At 47.0% G+C, this 23,318-nt stretch overlaps 1 protein-coding gene across 1 annotated transcript in view; it reads right to left on the bottom strand.

The window, feature by feature from the left end:
• Positions 1-23,318, bottom strand: part of ATP11C (ATPase phospholipid transporting 11C (ATP11C blood group)) — a 48,672-nt gene that overhangs the window by 5,096 nt on the left and 20,258 nt on the right. Inside the window, exons 8-28 of the mRNA XM_086619829.1 lie at positions 22,755-22,805; positions 22,317-22,381; positions 21,650-21,731; positions 21,136-21,286; positions 20,152-20,349; positions 19,079-19,240; positions 18,714-18,871; positions 17,790-17,861; positions 16,874-16,947; positions 15,702-15,805; positions 14,915-15,096; positions 14,101-14,367; positions 13,575-13,746; positions 12,794-12,896; positions 11,524-11,669; positions 11,079-11,138; positions 9,889-10,016; positions 7,250-7,385; positions 5,318-5,383; positions 4,409-4,512; positions 2,977-3,130 (exon numbers count right to left, since the gene is read on the bottom strand). Of these exons, the coding sequence (XP_086475955.1) occupies positions 2,977-3,130; positions 4,409-4,512; positions 5,318-5,383; positions 7,250-7,385; positions 9,889-10,016; positions 11,079-11,138; positions 11,524-11,669; positions 12,794-12,896; positions 13,575-13,746; positions 14,101-14,367; positions 14,915-15,096; positions 15,702-15,805; positions 16,874-16,947; positions 17,790-17,861; positions 18,714-18,871; positions 19,079-19,240; positions 20,152-20,349; positions 21,136-21,286; positions 21,650-21,731; positions 22,317-22,381; positions 22,755-22,805 (2,635 nt within the window). The remainder of the gene's footprint in view (positions 1-2,976; positions 3,131-4,408; positions 4,513-5,317; positions 5,384-7,249; positions 7,386-9,888; positions 10,017-11,078; positions 11,139-11,523; positions 11,670-12,793; positions 12,897-13,574; positions 13,747-14,100; positions 14,368-14,914; positions 15,097-15,701; positions 15,806-16,873; positions 16,948-17,789; positions 17,862-18,713; positions 18,872-19,078; positions 19,241-20,151; positions 20,350-21,135; positions 21,287-21,649; positions 21,732-22,316; positions 22,382-22,754; positions 22,806-23,318) is intronic.

The raw sequence follows: 23,318 nt of genomic DNA, 5'->3' as shown, positions 1-23,318 counted from the left end.
CAGTGAAACCAAACACCAGGGGGACATTTTCAAGGCACTTTGCTCAGAGGAAGCCCCACCATCCCCACCTTCAGCAAGTCCAACACCATCTCTTGTTGTGAGGGTTGAGAGCAGCAGCTTATTTGCTTGTACGAATAACAACAGTAGCATTAAGTGGGATGGACTGGGCAAAACGGGCACCTGGGGAGTTCCTCCTGGACCAAACAAGCCTGAGCTGTTTGCCAAGTCATCCAGAGGATGATCAAAATTGCATCTGCTTTGTCCCACGCTTTAGAGAAGTTTGTACCTCGTCCACTAACACACAAAGCTACAGTGGGAAAGGAGAGAGTAATCAGCATTGGCCGCATCCACGTCCCTTGGACATCCTGAGCACAACCAGCTCACCCACCTGAGGTTCAGCAGGAGACCGAAGGGGAAGAGACAGATGAAATATCTAAGCAAAAGATTTAAATCAAAGCAAGAGGAGGGGAAAAAAAAGCAGGGTTTTGCGGGGTAAGCAAATCTAAACCAGGGTTTTCAGGAATCAGAAGGAGGAGAAAAGCAGTAAAGCAAGCGACACGTAGTGACTCAGAAAGGAAATCACCTTATTCACTCCAAGAAAAGCTGTGATTGCTGGAAGTTTGAGAAAGCATGAAGATAGTGGATGTTCCTGAGGAAGGAAGGCGCTTCGTTACCTAATTCACAACAGCACAAAAGACAGAAAATTGCAGTACAAGAAAGAGAAAGGCAGAAACCAAGGAAAACACAAATGCGCCTTGCAGTTAAAAAAAAACCCAAACAAACAAAAAAAAACCAAAAGCAAACATTTCCACACAGAAAATTTAATAAAGACTGAGCAGAGCCAATGCGTTGTGTTATAGGGAACTCGGGGTGAAACCCAGTCCTGTTGAGGTCAAGGGCAAATGCCCATGAACCTGGCCTCAGTCCATCCTCCCCTTTCAGAGGGACCCTCAGCTATCAAGTTGGGGGTTCAGGCACCTAAATAACTGCCCTAATCTTGTTTTTCACTTAATACTTCCCTTGGGAAACTGATTTTTTTTTTTCCAATATTAAGGTCAGGATTCTCAAAAAGGGTCTTGATTTGAAATCATCTACCTGGCCTTAGATACCTTTAAAAATGAGGTGACTGACTTCGGTGTCTGCCAACACAGACGTCTGGAGCTGGTATCTGCTTCAGAAAGCTCTCACTGAAAACATCCATTTAAATACAGCTCAGCCTGTGTTTATCTTGGTACACACATAGGAAGAGGCTTTTCTAGTTGACACTTTGCTAAACGATTTCACAAGAGTCTTTTTTAATACATATAAAGCACTTCTGCAGGCAAGTATTGCACAGGGGACTGGATCTTCTGGCCATCAGCTGAAGGCAACAACGAGTCATCTCTCAGGTGGGTTGAGCTGGGGTTCAGTGACTCCCAGGTCATTGGCCTCGAACTGTCCTACACCTGCAGCTGAGAGCAACTCACTCCCAGCCTGTTCAATAGGGCTGTCAAGCTAGAAACTATTAAATCAGACTGAATTGGAAGAAATTACACGGTGGCTCAAAGAATTCAACCATAGTTCTCTTAACATGTCTATTGCTTTCAACTTTAATAGTTTGGGGTCTGGTTTGGGGCTTTTTTTTTTGTCTTGCAGATACATGTTTTACTTCACTGATACTGTGCCAAACTTGTACTTCAAATGTTATGGGAAAGGAAAACCTTTACTACTTCATTGGATATTTTTTTTAAAAATTCAGATAATAATAATTTTTAAATAAAGATCAAAGATAGCAAGTTATTCCGGGTGACAAAAATGCACTGAAACCCCATGGGACAGAAGAGCTCCAAGGAGAGAAGCCTGTTTTGAACCTCAGTATTTGGAAGCTCAGCCCATGGTGTCCTGGGACACAGCCAGACACCGGTCTGCTGGTGCCACGGTGGTGGTCCAGGGCACGGCCGAAGCCACCTCTGCACGTTACTACCTCTGCACTAGTCAAAACCTGCAGCCATGCTGCCGGAGAGAGCGATGGCCAAACCACTCCGCCAGCACCTGCTGGGTGTCCGTGACAGAGGGGTGACCCCACGCTGGCAGCACTGGCCCCTGTCCCTGCGGCTGGGCTCTGCCCCTGCCCAAGGACCCGCAAACCCGATGGCGAGCGGCCAGGGGCCACGTGCAGACCTGAGGCAGGAGCTGATGTTGCAGGGGGAAAGGACAGGGCTGCAGGAGGGAGGGGATGCGCAGGGAGCAGCACGGCCAGGGTGAGCGGGGGCTGCCCGGCGGAAACACGGTGCTGCAGGGATGGTTGGCACCTCTGGGAAAGCAGAGAGTGAGGGGCAGGGGGGGATCCTCGGCACAGTGCTAGCTGTGAGCCTGGCAGTGCTGGCACCTGCCACTCACTGGAGTGACCAAGAAAATCTTCAGGAGCTGGTTTTCACTTCTAAAACGAGCCCTGCTCCTTAGCAGCGGAGGAACACTGTTAGGAAACCAGCTGGCTTTTGAGGAGAGGGAGACACACCACAGGCTAACGCCATGGTACGAGCCCTCGGGTATTAAGAGGGGTGGGCAGAGGTGACCAGACCTGACCCTGTTCCCCCTGCAGCAGCACCTGCAGGACGTACCCAGGGGGAACATCGTGGGTGTGTTCTTTCACATAAAAACAAGTAGCTTTTTTTTTCAGGACATGACATGGCAGGTTTGATGATCAAGTTCAGGTTGGAAAAGGGTTATGGTACTTTTTTTATAAAAGACAGCAGGTTTCCATCCAGTGAAGGCAACTAAGGAAAGGCACGGGTTGAGTGTCTCCTTGCTACAGATCTAGGCAATATTTTTAGATGAGCTTCTTGACATTTCTGGCATGTGAAAGAGCAAGACAAGACTCTAGAAAGCCTTCTTGAGATGTGAACGATAAACAGTACTGTTAAGGCTTCATCTGGTCCTTAAAAGTAAGAGAGGTCTTTCTAAAAATACCGCACAATACATCATCTTGTTCCTTACCTGATGATTTTTCTCTTTTATATTTTTTAAAACTATTAGAAGAATTTCTGGGAAAAGGCTGATAAAGATCAGGAGAACTATTGCCAGCCACGTGGAAACAGAAGTCAGCATATGGGCAAATACAAAATACATTCTTTGCTGCTTCAAGAAAGGCCTGAAAAAGAAAGGATACAAATACAGTCGGGTTAACACAGATTTCCCAAGGAGGTCAGAGTCAAAGGCAGATTTGGATCAAAGCGTTAGCAGCAACACCTCCCTTGGAGATGGATACAGTCTGCACAGAAACACACTGTCCACCCTTCTCCCAGCGCATCTCCTGCCTTCAGCTGCGCTAGATCTAAGGACTGTCCTGTCACCTTACAAGATGTATTTTGCATCTTCCACATCTGCTTCATATCAGGGTGGGGAGGGGTTTGAGTTTTGCTACTATCACTGAAAGATAAATTATTCACCTTGTCAAAAACCAGAAGCTTTTATTTCAACTTTGGACTTTGCCATAGCTTCTGGTCTGCTTTTGATGGAGGAAATCCAGAGGCTCTCGGACCCAATATGTTATTTGTGTCTTTCTCCCTCCCATGATAATGGAGGGGAACTGACAGATGCTTGTGAAAAAAGCCTCATAAATAACTGATGACAAGGATCCCACAGCAGTTGCTGCTTAGTGTTAACTCCAAAATATTGAGCTGTGCGAGTTGAACACACCAATAGAAAACTCACACGTTTCAGCATGGAGATCTGGCCAGATTGCAGATCTGAAGAGTTAAAGGCCGTGACCCCCACTTAAAATATTTACATCAGTTCTGTATCTTTATTGGCAGGCTGCTGGGCCAAGGATCTAGCCACCAACCCACGGCACTAGCCCATGGGAAAGTAAAGGTGTAAAATGGGACATACAGTGAATGTCACCATGAATGTCTACTCCAGCACGGGAAACACTAACAATATTTGTAATGTACTATTGCTCGCCTGCTTTTGCAAGACAGTAAGTCTAAAATCCTGGCTGCACTCAAATCAAGGAGAATTTCTTCTCCTACTCAGATTCAGAATTTCAGCAGCAGGATCTGCACTTTCTCCTGCTTATTTCTTCCCATCTCCACCATCGATTTTTCCTTTTTATCCCATCCACACGCACAAACAGATCCTGAAATATTTATCCCAGAACCTCCCAATGAAGACAAAGGTCTACAAATGCCCCCATAGGCAGAAAAGCAAACCACCTCTTGCCAAAGCCACGCAGCACCTGGATGGTGACCACGGCATTATCTATCTGCTTTCAGGTCCTCTCTTTGGAAAGAAGCATGGTTGCACACACCATGCCATCCGTAAACCTCTGGATAGCTCAAGTGAGGGGATGCTGCAGCCACGTGCCCTGCAAAGCCAGTGCTGGCCATTCCCCTGAGATGGCACCATGGAAAGAAGAAAAGGTACTTGCCAAATGACTCCTCCCCAAAAGAATGAGAAAAACACGTAGAAGGCAAGGGAGCCCCAGATCACAAAGTGGTTCATCCACGTCCAGAATCGGGTATCTAACGCTAGCTGTGTGAATAAAGAAAAGAGACAGAACAGGCATTAGATGCAAAGCGTGTTTGTACGAAATTTCAGACTGCTTTCACAGTAAGGCTGAAGGTTCTCCAAACAGCTACCTCTCTGCATATGTGCAGCAGGGAAAATATTTTCAGTATCAGCTTGGCACAATGTCAACAGGGAAACGGTGAGTTTCTGAATTGTAACTGACACTTTTTAATAGAATAAATTTGATGCAACCTCTGATGCTACAGGAAAGAAATGTCTAAAGGTTGCGGGGACTCTAATTGCCTCCTGCCATCACCTGCTGTTCTGAACCAAACATAAAAGGCCTTTTGTAAGGTCTTATGCAAACTGTTCGTTCTGGAGAGCTCCGTGAAACAAAACAGATTTGCTATTATTTATCTCTCTAGTGCTTCGCAGTGTCTGAAACAAGGTGGACAAACCCAAGGTCTCTATTGTTCCTCTCCTCTTGCTGGAACTGAAAGCCAAGGGGTGAAACCATGGGCAAAAGTCAACCATAATCAACTGGAGTTCTCAAAAGAGGGCAAAATATAGGAAAATGATTTAACTAAAACAAACACTTATAAACCAGCACGCTCTATGTACGTAGACCACTGACTACACAAAGGACAGTGGCCAAGAAGCTACTCAGCAAGTTCTGCATGTATAGAAGGAAAGATTTAAGTGTAGGGGGGACATATTCATGGAAACTCATTTTCTGCACTGACTGCATGATCTTGCACCACAGCACATACACATGCATTGGAAAATGACTGCAAAAACAAGTGACTGAAAAAGAAAGGAAGATCCTAACCTTCAGAGTGACGGTGAACACCAGCACGGTGAAAACAATCGTCCCAAAGGTCCAATTCCCAAAAACCTGAAAAACACATTACATTGCCACAGGCGTCTCAGCCCATCTCCTTGGAGAGGCACAGAGACGACGATGAGGACGGGGTGCAAGCAGGGATCAGAGGGGAAGGATGGGATGGAGCGACTGCTACGGGGACTGATGGTGGGAGAGGCGCTGGGCGCCTGCACGACTCGCCGCCCTCTATGCTACCCTGGTGCCATGCAGTGCCACACAGACAGGTGACCCAGACTCAGGACAGTGACAGGTACAACCTCCTACTAACAGCAATGTCAATCGAGGATACAAATCGTTGGACCACCTATATTTCATGATTTCTCAGTAATTTACTCAGTTTCTGCTTTCTTGCAATGCTTCTGCTCATTGTCTTGTTTTAGACCCATTTGCAGAACGCACCGATGGGTATTTGTCCATCTGGTTTGGGTTGCAGATACTAGTGACTACACATGACAAATAAAAGCAGATACTGTTTGTGTGTATATATCCAAATGATGGCAATGAATGTGACGGATGCTTACCAAAGGCTGTCAAGTTCTGAATGCATACATTAAAACAGAAAGTGAAATGTAAAAGTTTTCAAAAAATGCAAAAAAAAAAAAAAATTAAAGTCAATAGGAGCGAAAAAGGAGTCAATCAAACATACATGGATATTATGAACAATTGCTGGTAGCAGTTCTTACAGGCATAAGCGTTTACAAAACAGGACATAACCACAGATCTTATTTTAGTGCCACACAGACTTGACCTTTCAAGGCATTTACAGAACATATCAGTGCTCCATGTTTTATTCAAATAGAACCAGAACAGCTACAAATACAGAAAAGCACTGAATCTACGATACAGGGGCTTGACTACTTATAGCTGGGGCCATAAATGTTGGCATTGATGCAACGTATGCATATACACACATAAATTTCATCAGCTTTTCTCTAAGTATTAGCCACTAAAAAAATCTAAGGGTCTCAAGTGACGGTGCAAAGAAGTTTTCCATCAGTCAAGACCTGACAACACGCTGTGTACTCCCTTGGGAAAAGGGTCCTGAGACAGCCCAGGCCACCATGCATGGTAGCTGTGCCGCACTAACACTTTGCTCTGTACTCAGCTAATAAACAAAAAGAAAACAGGGAAAAAAGTTATTGGCGTTGGGTTTTTTTTTTTTTCCTCTTTTCCCTCCCTTTCTGTGCAAGTTAACCCAGAGCAGCTGCCACACCTTGCCCAGGTGGCGATGCAAGCGCTTGTCCCGACACAAGAGGCACGAGCAAGCAGACAGCAGGGAGAGCAGCCTGCTCGCCCTGACAGCAGGGCCAACCTGTGCTGGCTTCCCAACGGCAGCAAAACCCCAGCACCAGCCTCCCCCCACTGCAAAGGGAGGAGGGCAGCCCAAATCACATCCCGGAGCAGGTGGAGCACCGCAAACAGCCCTGCACAGCGTCCGAGTGAACCGGCAGCACCTTCTGGAGCTGGGTAAATTCAGCTGGTTGTAACCTGCTGAAGACGTGCTGAATTCCCCGTGGCACGCTGCCGGGGAGGACACGTGCTGCTCCTGCCCTGCGCCAACGCCTGGGACCACGCAGGAGAGTGGAAGAGCGCTGTGCAAAGCTTACTGGGTTGGAATAAAGCCATGTGTGAGACTAGTTCTTTTACCTAGTGAGTATAACCAGCTCTGCCCTGTTTCCATGGCGATTTGGAAAAAATGTTTTATTTCAAGCATTTGCTGCAGAATCGCACCATAAAGCAAGGCTACGCCGTCGGACAAGACTCGAGACACACCGCACAGAATAAGCGTGTATATTCCCTGCCAGGCATACAAAAGAGGCAGTGCACTAAAGAAACACTCGTCTTTCTCTTTTTTTTTTTTTTTTTTGGTGGCATTACCTTTCCGTTATCTTCCAACGATGAATTTTGAAAAAGAAAATAAACCCCAAAGAAAAACACGAGTCCTTCAAAGGCGCCCAGAAAGGTCCAGTACAGGAACGGCCTCCACTGCAGCATCGCATTATCTGAAACCTTCCTGCCAAGAGACAGAGCAACAAGAACATCACCGTCACGTTTAGGATGCGTTGCAAAGCCCCTCGCAGCCAGGTGACCGGGGGCTTTGGAGACAGCCCTTGCTGTAGGAGACAAGGAGGTAAACACATAAATATCTGCCAGCGTACAGGACATAAACAACATTTGCCATATGCAGCTGCTGGTCACGAGAAATCATAAGAGGTTCCGGCATATTAATTGGTTTTGTCCTTCTCCTCTAGGCAGCTTGGCTTAAAATCCGAGCCAGCCCAAAGGGAACAGCTGTAACACTGTCCCGAGCCTCTCCCGCAGCGCCTGCACTGGTATCTGACACTAACTGCTGAAGTTTAAATCCAGCAGATTTAAAACCCAAAGAGGAGCTGTACAGGACACAGCGAATCCGTGGTGTGTTTTCCCTCTTTTTGTTGGATGCACAAACTCCCTCTTTGAGAAAAGCTCTGCAAGTCCCGTTCCTGGAAGCGGGGTTTTTCTGCACAGGCTGAAAATAACCTCCCAGGTCATACAGTGGGTGTTTTTAACATGGGGGTTGTAGTGGGATGCTCTTGGCTGAACATAGGATGGGATCTGGCATGGAGGCCGCAGCAAATGGATGCACACAAAGCCCGGGGAGCTGAGGGTGGCTGTCAGGGCAGGAGGGAGTTAAAAACAAGTTTCCCGCATCATTTCAGATTGCTTTCTTTAAAATATGAAGATTGATGGGGGATAAAAGCACGCTTATGGCAAAACCAAATTATTTTCTCATTTTTCTTCCTAACTGTTAAAGCAATAACAGCCATTTTCAGCAAGATGCACCTTGCAAACCGGTGTGGTGCTGGCCTCCTATAAATGCAGTTTCTAAAACAAAACCTACCAAAGCCTATGCAGCATGATGCAGTGACAACCCTCTAACATACTGCAATTTGGGTATGAGCAAGGAGCACGGATAAACCAGACTGTAAGCGGGCTTTATAGCAGGGAGAGGAAACACAACCAAATTCCTTGCTGCGAGCTCTGTTCTGCATCCAGTTATATCCTGCAGCGCTCGTCGTAAACAGGCTCTTCCCAGCGCCCCAAACCAGAGATCTGCACTGCAGCAGCCCAGCGCTTCGCAGAGCAGAGGCGCAGCAGCCGTTCTGCATTCAGCAGCACATGCACAGTCATGAATATTCAAACTAAAGCTATCTGCCCGCACAATTAATCTCTTTTCCCTCAACAGACAGACCCCAGATCAGAGAGCCCATCAGGTGAACACACAGGGACCTGCTGTTATTGATCCACTGCGCCATGCAGTATTCCATCACCAATTTATTTCAAAATACATGCGCTGGGATTTTGCTATATGAGTGGAGGAACACAGAGATTTAACAAATAATAGATATGAGTGCTTACTTCAAAAGCACCCATTCCCTCTCCTCCCTAGACTTATAGCCCTCATTGCATTTGCTGATTTTTCTATACCTAAAGCAACTTTCACATAGTATCTTTAGGTACCTGCCAATTCCCTTTGCTGTCCCTGCAAAGGCATCGCTTTTGGCTCCGCACACACTCCTCCACGGCTGCGGAGCATCGCAGGATGGTGACAGGGCTCGCACAGGGTGCTGAGCGGAGCAGCCCTGACCTGGTCTCTCACCACGGGGTGAGCTCAGCGCTGAGCTTACAGCCAGGCAAGAGCATCAGCAACAGCAATACACAAACAGGGGCTTCCCCCAAAAAGCATCTTCCTTAGCCCTGGAAGGGCTGCACCTGAGTGTGTGTGTGTGTGCAGGGGTGGGAGGAAGATGGGAAGCATCTTGGTTTCCATGGGAGGTTGGAGCCTTGGTTGCAATCAAGGGAGGAGAGAAAGCAACCAGCAAAGCACAGAGAGACAGTACCCTCTTAAAAATGTCCTTTTCATGGGAAACGTGGCTGAAAACTCTGAGTGCGTGGATCAAAGGGCAGAGTTCCCCAGTAACAGGCTCTGATACGGGGATCTGACCTGTGGAGGGAAGCCCAGGGGAGGATATCCATTTAGACCTGCCTGAGCAGGGCTTCAGGAACATTTGTCTTTCTGAAAATGAACGGATTTATTTTTTTTCTCTCCCGAAAGCTAGATCTCCCCTCCATCCATCACACTATCATGTGCTTGGCTCACGCTGCCTGGCTCAAAGCTAATGTGAATGAATGTAACATGAATGAACGGTCTTGGCCACACTCACAGCTTGATTCTTCTTCTGGATGAAGAATTCCACCTACAGTTTACTTTTATTTAGAGACACAGCAGTGCAATTTGCTAGACCAGATGCTGTTAGAGAGCATAAACAAGCAGAAATAGGCAGTAAATAGGACACGAATCAGCTCTAACACAGAAGCAGCAGAGCCAGGAAGGACAGAAACAGCCTTTCCTGCAGTCCACGGCGACCCCACCACTGACGTGGGACAGAGGCACCTGCTGAACCTCCTGCACCAACAAAACTTAAACCGTGGTCAACCAAGTTGTGCAGAGGCTTACCCAGTCCAGTGCCACTTACATGTACAGCTGAGGATCCGAGGTCAGCGTGTCGATGTTGATATGCTGCTCCAGGAGGCTGTAAGCCAGGATAGGCAGTGATGTGAAGCAGATGTTGTACATGGTAAGATAAGCAGCATCATACAGCGGCTTCAAAGAGGAAGAAGGGATAAAAAGAAACAGAAATTCCACTTTAAAAGTCTCCCCACAAAAATATTAAAAGTTTCCAGCCCTTGCCACCATATATACCCTACAGATTCATCCCTTTGTTATAGCCACCCAGGACAGTTTCATTTGACAGGGGTCATGCTCCGTGCAATGCCAGGGAGGGGGTAAAGCACCTGCAGGCTCCGTGGCCAGGACACCACTCCCACCGCTGGGAACCTTTGTAACTGGCTGGTCTCATCTCCAGCTCACTCTCCAGAAAAAAGTGATTAAACAGCCCTTATCGCAGCTTTTCTGTAGCTGCTCTTGTGCTGCTGTTTCTATTAATATACTTGATGTCTCCTGTGACTCTAAAGACTAGACTGTTTTAGAGGAATTATAGCTTCTTTTTTTAAAAAAAAAAAAAAGCAAGTGCTTCTGTTGAGACAAGCAGAGGAACATCTTGTATCATTTGCTCTTCCTTACCGTTACTTTGGAGCCCAAACAGACACAATAGCCAGTAAATTGACACAAAAGCCAAAGCTCTTGTCTCCAAGAACGTGAGCCCACCCACCACACGGATTTGTCCTCTGACACTCGCTTGGACTAAGCAAGTCTCTGATGACACTCATCATGTGTCTTTTCTTAAAGGCTGTCACAAGAGAACAAACTGTTCTTCCTTTTGAGAGACACCTTTAATGCAGGGAAATGCAGCAGAGGAGAAAAGATCAGGAAGTTTTTGAAAACTTCTTCCTCTTAGGAGGAGCAGAAGTAGTAAAACCAGGTGCTGACAAACCAGCTAAACCCCTCTCTTGTTATTTTAGGAAGGTGTCCCTCCATGTTTATGGGTGGTGGATGGGAAAAGAAAGCATGCAGATGTCTTTTCAAGTTGTGGGTCTCAAAAATATTATGCTTCAGATACAGTGCTGAGCAATGAGATTGGTTCTTACTGTCCTCTAAAGCGAGGAGAGGAAGGGACAGGACGTCAAAAGCCCAGTCTCTCCTAGGAAGTCTCATTGTGCCTCTTGTTTTTTGTCCCAGCTTTATAGACATGTTAGTGGAAGTTACCTGCTGTGAGAATCCACAGAAGAACTGGTATAAAAACTGCGGTAAAATGAAGCAAAGGTTCTAGGGAAATGAAAGAAAAATGGTTAGCAGGGAAGCGCTTGACTTCTCAATCTAAATCCAAATAATTTTTCTTGTTATCAGATACCAGTGTCTGATCTCACAATACCAAACAAGTTAGGGTATTGTCTTCTACCAAGCACAAAACTAACCCAATGAGTGGTTAGTATCTGCAGAAGGCACTGGAAGAAAACGATGCTCGCATTCCCCTGTAAGCACTGCTTTCGATTTACAGGCAGATGGCAGAGACACGGCCTGCTCTAGGGAAGGAAAACAGAGCTACAGAATAACCTATACATTGGTGGTTTTTTTTCCTGTTTACTATTTTTCCTGTTGTCAAAGAAACCCACATTATAAACAAAGAAATAAGCTGCCCGCGCATCCTTACCTTATAGAAGAAATACTGTACAAGGTGCGCTATTCTCACGTAGTACAAATGCCCATGTGCTAGGAGCAATTTTCTTAAATGTTTAAACTTTGGCACAGCGTAGTCGCTGTTTCTGGATGCCTGCCGTCCTTCTTTGCCTTTTATCCCTGCAGACAGAAGGGTGGCAAGGGGTTAATCCCTTAGGGACTGGAATCTGGACCAATGCTACAGCAAGAGGTTAATTCCTAAGGGACTGGAATCTGGACCGATGCTACCCACTAGGTTTGCTCCCATCACTTGGTGTGTCTCAAGGCACGACAAAGGCCATATTTCCCTCTTGAGTGCCCCAGGAGAGCAAAATACTAACGTGCTGCAGGACTCAGCATGATTTTTAGCTCCACAACACACAGACCTGCCTCTGGAGTTTTTAAGCTATTTTTAGGTTGCTGTCTAGAGTTCCTACGTCAGAGAGTGTGGTGAAGAGTATCTAAGCAAACCTGATAAGAGATAAGGAATTGGTTTCCCCACGGGCTTGCCCGCATCTAACACAGCCTAGTTATTCCAGTGCAAGCACTCAGCCTCCCAAGACATCCCCGCAGAACAGAGCTGGAGAAAGGCAGTTTTGTTCACTCAAAAGCCACATCCAAACAAACCGCACTGGGGCCTCATTCATTAGAGGGCACTGCGGCGCTTCCAACAGCCCCAAAGAAAGAGGCTGCCCTTTCTCTTCCATCGGTCCTTCAGCAGTATTAAAAAACTCTCCAGTATTTCCTGTATCTCTGACATTGATCTGCAGAAAGGAGGAGAGTTTCCAGCCCGATGTCAGTCGTATGGACAGGGCAAACACAAAAGAACTGAGCATAAGCCCCCAGGAAACACATGTGGGTGCCCAGTGTTGAGTTACCAGCAGCTGTGACCAGAGAGCCCCAATAAAGTTTGATATTTTCATTGTGCTGCCTTTGCAACAACTGCCAGTAATCACCCAGCAGTTTGCTGCTCGCACCTTTTCCTTCTGGCCACCTTGAATTTGGCCATAGAGTTTCTGAACACCATCTGCATTTACCACTGAGAAAGCCAGTGGGACTACCAAAGGTGAGCAGGATGTGATGATCCCAAGCATTTCTCTGGGACCAAACCCTGGCTCCAAAGAAAGCAACAGCAGACTTTCCACGTTTCTCAGTGGGATCCGTTTAGCCACGTGCAATCAGAAACAGCAACTGCACCTCAGCATCGAGCCCCAGCAGAAGGAGACAGGTCTCGGGTGTCAGACGGGTGCTACCAGGGGCCTCACCTATTCCAACGTGTGCTTCCAAAATCATGCTGACGTCGTTAGCACCATCCCCTATGGAGAGCGTTATCGGACTGCCTTTCGTGTTCTTCACCATTCGCACAATCTAAAAGATTTAAAAAAGGATAGCAGCAGAAACAAAGAATTCAGGAAAAACCTGCCCCACTTGCAGGAGCCCCCCAGGACAAGTAGCTGGGCTTTTACAGCAGCAAAATAACACCTTGAGAGCTCAGATTAATAAAACCCCTTGTTATTTCCTTCACCGTGACAAACCAGAGCAAAAGCCAAGATCCAGCTGCACAGGGCTGAAGGACAGTATTTGAAAACAAATCCCAAGCAGCAGCAACCCACCCTTTCCCTTCTGCCAGAACCCGCTCTCCAAAGATGAGACCTCTCACGCATTTCGGGGGGCAGGAAACCCTCCCAGAAATGCTCCCGTGGGGCAGAAATGCCACTTATCAGGTTTGGATACCATCAGCTGGTGTGAGGAAGTCACGGACTCCACTTGACGAATTTGGAAAGGGAAAAAGAACAAACGGGGGGTTTTGTTTATTTCTAATTGGCTTGGGCTTGTGGCTTCCTGCGAGCATATTAAACAAAGGATTTACATTCAGATTTGGAAGACTGGTGTGTTTCCATCACACTCTGAAGCTCAGGCGAGGCTTACACATAGCCTGGAGAAGTCCTAGCTGATTAAAGACCAGTTGAAGTCCCAGTCGATGGATTAAAAGTGCACCTCATCACCTAATGACGTGCTTCAGACAGTTAAGGGCAGAGTAAATACCTGTGCTTTCTGCAAAGGAGCCATCCGGCAGCAGAGGACTGCAGTGCACTTCAAGCAGATTTGTAGAAATATGGTTTTGTAATTACTACAACTGGAGTCCTGAGAAGGGTTGAGTATCAGCGACAGCGTCGAGCCATCTATAATCAGGCCATATTCTTGACTCAACGTCCAGCTTCTGGGACACAACAAGGAACATGTTTGAAATAAAATCAGACGTTAAGAAGTCAACGTAGCCACTTCTATCATCGTCACGGGAAAGAAACTGCTTTTGTATTAATCTTCTTCCAATCCCTTCTGGGGGGGCTTAGCAATCTTAAAAAGCTTGGATTTAACACGCACCCTTCGCTAAGGGAACTGTGTAATTAAGTTCAAAACCAGCTAATGCTAGAGATGAAGAGCAAAGAGAAGGAGCCAGCCGCAGTGTCGGCAAGTAGCCAGTCCCCAGGGCCACAACACGGCCCTGTTTCTCCATAAACTTTGCACCTGCATCCGACCGTGCACGCGCTGGGTCCTCTTGCTCACTCACCTCTTCATCAGGCTTCCTCGGTTTTTGGGAACATCCTGAATCAGCTTTTTATGGTACTCCAGCAGCAGCTCATGGAGCCGATCCTCCTTTCTCTCACACTCGCCCACCGTCTTCGCCGTCAGCTCCAGCAGCTCGGTGCCGGTCTGGAAGAGCCTGCAGGCATAGCAGGTGGATTTGGCAGTTTCCATCTTGTCTCCCGTCAGCACCCAGACCTTCATGCCGGCTGCGTGCAGAGCTTCTATCGTCTCCGCTGCCTGCTCCTGCAGCCTGCAAGCAGAAGCAAAACATCACTCCTCAAGTTGGCCCACACTTCATCTATATAACCCCTATTTTGCAGGTAGGGAATACCAGCTCAAGAGAAGTTAATTCATTTTTCCCCATGCTGGAGAGATCGCTGCCACAGGAATAAGGATTCCAAGTCAGCAATCCCCCCCAAAAAAAAACCAAAACACTGCATTATACTGTGAGACTTAAAGAGTCAAGAATAAGAATTTAATTTACACCCGCAGTTACTGTAACGGCACGCAAAACTGAATTTGTTTTGATGTGCAAATTAACGCTGCGTGCTTAATTCATTTTACAGAAGCACGAGTACTTCTGTAGTTTCATTAATAAATCCCAATTCCTACTACACCAGCCAATTTTAGCAACTAGGGCACTGTGTAACGGGTTGTGCCACAGAGTAATTAATTGCCCTGGACACTTCCAGCATCTGCCTGGCTGCTCAGCTCCATCACGGTCAGTCGGGGCCACGACACAACGTCAAGGAGAAACTGTGGGTACCGCAGTGTCAGTGCTGGGGTCACCTCTTTACCTGTCTTCTACAGCAGTAGCCCCAATCAAGTGCATGTCTGCTTCCGTGTCTTCAAAAACCTTTGCCATCTTTTCCTCCCTGTCCTGCAGAGCCATCTTAGCTTCGTTAAGCCGTCTGTCAATTTTGTTGAACTCCTCCTGACTTAGTTCTTTGAATGCCACGCAGAGCGTTCGGTAGCCATCCTGGCAGGAGAAGGGAAAGAAAGTAAAGTGGAGAAGTGCCCTAAACGCAGATTTTCTGCAGCTCCTCACTTTAGGGTTAGTGCTTTTCTCCACCGTCAGTGCTTTCTGTCAGTACTGACCCCGACAGCAAGGACAATTTGGTGGCTTGAGTCAAAAGATGAATTTCTCTGTGTTTAGCCAGTAACTTCTTCCCATCAGAGTGAACGTGGTTATGCTTATTATGTGCACGTAACATGGCAGAGAAACCAAGAGAAGGACCAGAGCCGAGGGCGTGCATCCAGCAGGGAGAGCGGGGACCGCGTGTCCCCACGCCTGGGACCAGGCGCTGCTCCCACCACAGCAAAGTGCCTGCTGCTGTTCTTGCCATTTTTAACTCGCCTGGGAGATGCTCGGACACAACTGTGATGGAGACCATGTAAGTATATCAAAAGTCAAATAAACAGTGGAAGCCAAAGAAACAGAAAAGGGAAGAAGCCTGGCTTCAAAACAACGTGAAGTGACACTCAGATTTTCAACACTTCCCTCCAAAGCAAGGTCACATCTCTATTTTTGGAATAAGGCTTTCCTGACCCCAGGAGCCAGCCAAATTCCATCCACGTGCTCACCATAGCATTGCGGTCCACGTGGACTTTTGTTTGTTGGATTTCTTCTTGCTGCACCCTTGGAAAAATAGAGGAGTCTGCTCCTTTGCAGAAGAGAAGCAACTTCCCTAAAAGCAAATTATAAATAGTTTATCACATTCACAAGCTGCAGAAAGACTTGACAGCTTCAATAGCCAGAAGGTGATGCAGAGGGAGGAAACCTGGCTGGACTAAAGAAAAGTGCCTTTACACTAACCTGTGCAAAACCTTGTTTGGCCTCGGGCTGGGACATCGGGTGTCCCTACCTGCATCTGAGCCAGCTTTCTGCAACAGGCTGCCAAAGCAGTTTATTTTTACCTGTTTAGAAGTCTTGGCAAACTTTTCAGGAAGGGTAAAGCCAGCATCCCATACCTTACAGGACTGACATTTGAGAAGGGTGGTGACCTCTGAATTTTTGTCTACTATCCCTGTGAAAACCCATCCCACTCAGGGGAAGGTCTCAGATCTTCCCCGACTTCGTACTTGTACCACCGGGCTGGAACAAGGCAAGCAGGGCACTCTCCATGGGTCACTGTCCCCACCCATCATAGAACGGTTTGGGTTGGAAGGGACCTTAAAGATCATCTAGTTCCAACCCCCCCGCCATGGCAGGGACACCCTCCACTACACCAGGTTGCTCAAAGCCTCATCCAGCCTGGCCTTCAACACCTCCAGGGATGGGGCAGCCACAACTTCTCTGGGCAACCTGTTCCAGTGTTTCACCACCCTCACAGTGTAGAATTTCTTCCTTAGATCTAATCTAAATCTCCCCTCTTTCAGTTTAAAGCCATTGCCCCTTGTCCTATCACTACATACCCTTGTAAAAAGCCCCTCTCCAGCTTTCTTGTAGCCCCTTTAGGAACTGGAAGGCAGCTAGAAGGTCTTCCCGGAGCCTTCTTTTCTTCAGGCTGAACAATCCCAACTCTCTCAGTCTGTCTGTATAGGAAAGGTGCTCCAGCTCTGCCTTTATCTGCTGCTGGTCCCCTAAAGGCTGCTACGGAGAAAATTAACTCCATCCCAACCAGATCCAGTACAGAATTTAATGAGACCGGCTTAGAAAACCAAGTAGCTTAGCCTCTCTGCTACAGGAATAAAGAGGATGTGTTTCACATTTGTGCATACAAGAATGGGAATACAGAAATGTGTTTTGACTGTACCTGTGGTGGTTCTCACAATGACACTCATACGGCGACGGACAGGATCAAAGTTCAACACGTGGAGAAGTTGGTACCTTAAAAAAAAAAGCTTAGACTCAGTAAAAGAAAAATAACTATTTAAGACAGAAAATCACTAACAATGAGCTGCAGAAATCAATACACCCTACAAGTGGCAGCACCCACTGGGCCATGTACTTTTTACAGCTACTGCACAAGAAAACAGAGTAAAATGAAGCCTCCAGTGCTGCTCTGAGCCCGAGGCTGAGGCGGTGGGTGCTCACCAGTGCCCCGAGCCCCAGGCTGGGCAGGGGCTCTGCGGGCAGCGGGGCATCACATGCCGCAGGCAGCGACATCGGCTCTGCCGTTTCAATCAGAAGTTTCTAAACAAGAAGTTTCACCGTAAGGGGAGTGAGAAGTGAAACTTGCTTGCAAAGACAGCTCAGGGATTCTCAGCTGTCCCCCACGCTATGACCACAGGGTAAAATCTAATTATTTTCAGTTCGGGAGGGGAAAAAAAGTTACAGGGAAGGGAGCCATATTGTGTAGTTTAGGCTCACAGTATCTCACTGTGAGGCCCAGGCACTGTCTGTAGGGTCACCAACCACCTCGTGAATCCCAGGAGTCATCCACACAGCGGGGCGCGGATGAGGGATGCATGCAAGGCATTGCAGGCACTCAAGGGACCTGAATTTAGACCTCACTGAAACTGCCAGCAGATTTTTACAAGCCAGTCCTTTGCTGTGCTGCGTTTTGTAAAAGGGACAAGAGTTTTGGGGCAGGTCAGCATGGTCTGACAGCCCTCGTGGAACAGCTTCGACCTCGCCAGGTTGGCCGCACTGACCAAACCCGACCGAGGCGGGCAGGAGCCGGTGCAGCACGGGCAGCGCCGCTCCTCCGCAGCCCCCGCAGCACTTACATTTCAGTCTCATTCTTTTGGTTTCGTATTTTCATGAAATCGTTTTCAAGTCCTAGAAAAGTGAAACCATACCTGTCAATAAACAAAAGGACAGAACAACATTGAAAACACCCTTTGGCACATGTTATACATTAACAACGTTCTCGTTTCACCTTCTGTACTGCAGAGGAGAGCAAAGAAGTTAGCAAGCCCGAGCCAAAAAGCTCAGCTAGGTGTTTGCTTGCTCCATGCAGAGCCTGCTATGACATTCTGGCATTGCTTCCAGGACCTCGAGAGCTGGGCAATCCAGCACACAGACGCTGAGAGCCTCTGGACACAGTCCTCTGGGTCTCTGGCAGATTTACAAGCCATGAGCAAGAATCTACAGCTGCAACAGCCTCTAACACCTAGGGGCTGGCAATAGCACAGAATCATAGAAAGGTTTGGGTTGGAGGAGATCTTAAAGATCCCCTAGCTCCCATCCCCCCGCCACGGGCAGGAACACCTTCTACTAGACCAGGTTGCTCAAAGACTCACCCAACCTGGCCTTGAGCATCTTCAGCAGGATTCAAACATGGGTTTGACAAAAGTAACCCATCCTATTGTTTTGCCACAGCACACCAAGCAAGCAATTTGGTTGCAATACACACACAGTAACTGGTCTCCATTTGTTGGGGATTAAAACACACTGTGGCCATGGGGGCTCCAGCAAAGGAGCCTCTGACCCGGCCGGGCACTGCAGCACCTCAGGGCTGCTCTCAGCAGTGAAGGTGAACCACGGCCTCCTGAGAAGCTGCTCGGGGAAGACCCTTTGCAGAGCAACATGCTTCCCAGAGAGAGCTGCAGTCTTGACTGGGAAAAGGGGGTCTATCACCTTCAGATAACCCTCACCTCCCTCCCACCAGAGAGAGGGAATTAAAAAACCCAACGTCTTCATATTCTTACTTTTCTGCGCCTTTCACCAAAGCAATTTCATCTGGGGAAGAGGAGATGTAGGTGTATTTGCGTTCTGGGTGTCCTATCAGCCCATCCACCTGGTCTGCTTCCTTGATCTGGACGGTGTGGCAGAGGCAGAGGGCTCGCAGGAACAGCTCCTCACGGCTCTAGGCAGGGGCGAGGGAGGGCTCGTTACCAGCTCGGCGCCGTGCACCCAGCCCGCCTCGCGGCGCTTGCTCATGATTTTTGTGCATGCATAGTTTAAATTAAAAAAAAAAAAAAAAAAAATCAACACCCCCTCCCGGCTTCTGCTGTATTCACCCAGCCAGGAGCTGACCACAAAACCTTAAGTCATCAACACACAGATTTCTTACCTTTTCTGCTTTGCCACAACATTTTTGGGGTCCGTCGGTCTGAGAGAAGCCGTCCACCTCCGAAACGCGGTCTTTGTACTTGTGCCCATCTATGCAGCACTCGATGAACTCCATGCTGTTCTCCGTCAGGGTCCCGGTTTTGTCCGTGAAGATGTACTCCACCTGGAAGCAAGCAAGCAGGCTGCCTCGCTGCACCCCAGCCCCACGTGCCAGGAAATGAGACCCCCAAAACTGAAGAGGCTGGGGCATTTTAGTGCATCTGCTGTCCTAACCTGGCCCCCTAAAAGATGCAGGTGCCCCATGGGAGTTACACCACTGTGTAGTTTTATTACTTCACTCCTCAGAGCAGCTCTTTTGGTTTTCAGTGGTTTTGGATTGGTGGCAGGAGGCAGCTCTGAAGACTTAAAATCTGTTTCCAGGGTCTTTTTTGCCCCTCATCCTCTTTATTGGGTCCTTTGCTATATAGCTCTAACGCTTATACAGCTGCTGCTGCAGGTCTGCTGCCTCCTTTGGGGGATTTTCATTTTGGTGCTGTATTTAAATTAGTTAATTGCTACTCCAAACATTTTTTGTTTTTTATTTAAAGCAAAATAAAAAGCAGGAGGCACTATACATACCCTCCACTCAGTCTCTGCTGGTGCAGATAAGAAAGGGACACCTGAGCTGTCTAATTGCCCCAGCAAAGCCAGCAGCAGCGTGGCTGCACGGGCGTTGCCTGCCCAGAGAGACAATGGGGTGAACATTTTCATTAATCCTCAAAGAGAGACAGAGGATTTTTAATTTTTCATCGAAGCAGTGAAAGCAAACCACCCTGACAGGCAGAGCGCTGCGTCTGATATTCCCCAATATGGAAACAATTGGCGTGACCCAATTCCTGCTCTTTCATGCACTATTTATAACCTTATCTGTTTCGCAGAGCGAGTGGAATCACATTAAATGGAAAGTGCCACCAAACTGGCTGAAGCTCTGCCCTGAGGGGACCGTGAGGGACTGCTGCAACAAGGGTTCCTATCAGGGAGGATGTTTGCATCTACATTTTCATCCAAGCAGATGCAGACAGACCATATTCTGACCTGCCCGAGCTCTTCGTTCAGGTCCGAGGTGTTCACCAACGCTCCCTCTTTTATTTCTTCGTCGTACATCTCCTTGTCCCAAGAGATGAAGAAGGAGCCCAAGAACTTTTGCATCTCTACTGTAACATACATGGAGACTGGGATAATAAAATTGAAGAGGACCATAAACGACAAGAAGTCCGTGAACATCCGCAAGACCTGCAACGGGAAGAAGAGAACAAGATGACGTCTGAGCCCGTCAGGTGTAACTGAGGGGCAGGTTACTGCAACATCTCTGGGGTTTTAGACAGCTTTTCTTCTAAGGTTAAATAGCAAAAAACAACCTGAAAATGAATACAGCTAAGATACAGGGCCAGATTCCATTTTCCTCTGATGCAGAAAATCCCACTGTCTTCTGCAGACAAAAAGGTAGAACACAAGAGCACATCTCACTGCTTCACAGTGACCAGAACGATGATTTATTCAAGAATACTCCTCTTAAGAATATACAGCTAGAGGTTCTGCTCTCGGGTAACTAGAAACAAGGAGCAAGTGGCTTGAGACCAGTCGAGCTATGGCGAGGGTACAACCGAGGCCTTGACATCCCTATAAATCCTACTCCACAATCCATTAAACAACCGATTTCCACACACTTAGGCTCACTCTTTCAGGCTTGGCTGCCTGCGTCTTGGCAAGTTTAAGAAGCCCGTTGATGTGGCCTCAATTTAAGTTTACCTACTCAAAGCTGAAAGATCCCTCGAGTTCAGATAAGGATCCAGGTTAAATCAGCTGCTGCATTTCTATAATGTATCGTATTTATCTATGCTTTGCCCCGCTCTGTGCAAGCATCGCCGTGCACAAGTGTGGCAGGAAAGACTGAAGGAAACAACAGCAATTCCTGCGAGCAAACAGGACTCACAGGGCTGGCAGCAGACACTATCCAATTAAATAAAACCGTCAGAATAAATAAAGCTGGAGGAGGTGCTGAAATACAAATCCACTTACCTTGAACGTCTCTCTCTCTTTTTTAGTCTTTTCGTTGTACCAAGGCTCATCATTAAAGGGATTACTCTGCCAGACGTACTTCAGAGTCGTGCACACAGTGGCCTTGCTCAATAGGATGCACAAATACACTATCAAGAAAGCGTTGATAGATCTGAAAAATAGGTTTCTTTTTTAAATTCCTGCAGCTATTTTTATACAGAAAATCGTGTGCAAATAAGCAGCAACAAGACTTCCTTACTTTTAAGGAGGGAACTACAGAACAAGTGCTTTTGACAGTGCTGATATTCAGGGTCAGTTCATATGTTTTAACATTTCTTAATTTTGTTTTTAAGTAAAAAAGCTACTAAATGATGCAGCTTCTTGAAAGATATGCTTAATCAAATATACAGATTTTTCTATGCAGAGAGCATCTGAAACAAAAGGTGGCAGATTAGGGGATTATTTCTGTACAAGTCATCCAGGAAAAAAACACAACAGCTTTTAACCCATTTTTTTGCTGACTATGAATACTCACTTTTCTACAGCAGACCGTTTCTGAGATTTCCCTTGGTAGTTCAAAGCCATTTTCGTTTCCATTCCAGTGTAGACTGCAACTCCTACAGGGTATTAAAGCAGGGCTCATAAGGGACTCGCAGCCCAGAAGGGACCCAGCTTGCACTTAGCCATAAGGGGCATCAGTGTTTATATGAAATTCCAATCCCAATCGAAGAAAGAGGCATTACCCAAGGACGGTTCAACTACAGTAACCTCCGAGGCTGCTAAATAATGTAATGTATCCCAGAACACTAAGCAGGAGCCTATGGATCACATACAGTCAGAAAAAACATCAGTCTTCCGTAACAGCTGTCACCCTCAGTCACTAGCAGCTGGGATTGTGATCCTAGCACGTGTTTTCAAAGGATTTGGGAACAACTCCCTGTTCTTCCTATCTCAGGCATAATGAAGAGCTTGCTGAGGTGTATTAACACAACCTGCACAGCTTGGCAGCATCACAGGCATAACCAGGATCTCCTAATCTCACCCTGTCAACTTTGCAATCAGCTCACATACCAAATGTAACTGTGCAGCCCAGGAAGACAGGCTGTAGAGAAGTATCTTCCCTCTCCGGATTTAGTGATGAATATCTACATCTGCTATTATTTACCAGAACTACTTAAATAAATAAAATAATAACTATTCACCATAAATCTTCTTGGTATTTTTGAGGGTAGCACCTTTCAGCAATAGGTTTTCAGGACCCAAAGACCTAAATGTGAAAGAAGTAATAACATTACATCACTCAAAGAACACTCAAACTTCATCACTTAGACCCAGAGATAGATTATAAAGCTAAAGAGATGTTCTCTAGATCTGATTACTTGATTTGCATGTTAAATTGGGCATTGCTTGAGTTTCATAGGATGGTTTGGGTTGGAAGGGCCCTTAAAGATCACCTAGGCTTGTCTTCCTCTTTATATACTCGTATTTCCATTTCATATTACACAGACTATTCTTGGTGCTCAAAGTTCTAAATTTAATGGGGGATTCCTAACAATGGCAGAACAAGTTCAGACCCTTGAAATCTGATGTAGATGCCCAACCACTCTGAGGAGGACCAGCAAGATGGCTGCAAGACCAACCTGGCTACGGGCTCTTGGTTGCTTCCGTAAATGATAATTCTTCCAACAAATCTGCAATAAAAGTATGAGAAACTTGTATTATAAGCACACTAACATTATAAAGAGCTACTAGAAACATATTAAAAAAAAGTCCTTGGCAGGAGATGGAAACAAACACAGAGATGAGTCCATTCAGAGGGGTGGTTGCGCTTGGGACAGGGAGAAGCCACGCACCAGCTGTCACCCTCCAGCAGAACAGCAGTACCTGACCGTGCCTACACACCTCAGCATGTCCCTGTTACAGAGCGCAACACACCCCAGCAAACCTCCTTCAAGGGGCTTAACCACAAAGACCGCTCACTCCTGGAAGTTGTTCAGCCCAATACATTTTACTTGGGAGGTAGAGTGGCCCGAGAACGGGCACAGGGACCATTACTACAGCTGAACTGAGATAAAATTGCTCATTACACCACGACGAGGGTTGCACCAGGGAAGTTTTGCTGTAAAGAAACCAAGCCCTGAAGAAGCACAGCACCAACTTTGCCATCCTCGTGTGGAAGAAGCCTGGCAGCTTATCACTGCCTC

The sequence above is a fragment of the Tauraco erythrolophus genome, chromosome 13 (assembly GCF_009769465.1).
Source record: "Tauraco erythrolophus isolate bTauEry1 chromosome 13, bTauEry1.pri, whole genome shotgun sequence".
Lineage (NCBI taxonomy): Eukaryota > Metazoa > Chordata > Aves > Musophagiformes > Musophagidae > Tauraco > Tauraco erythrolophus.
This window is presented reverse-complemented; position numbering and strand designations above follow the sequence as displayed.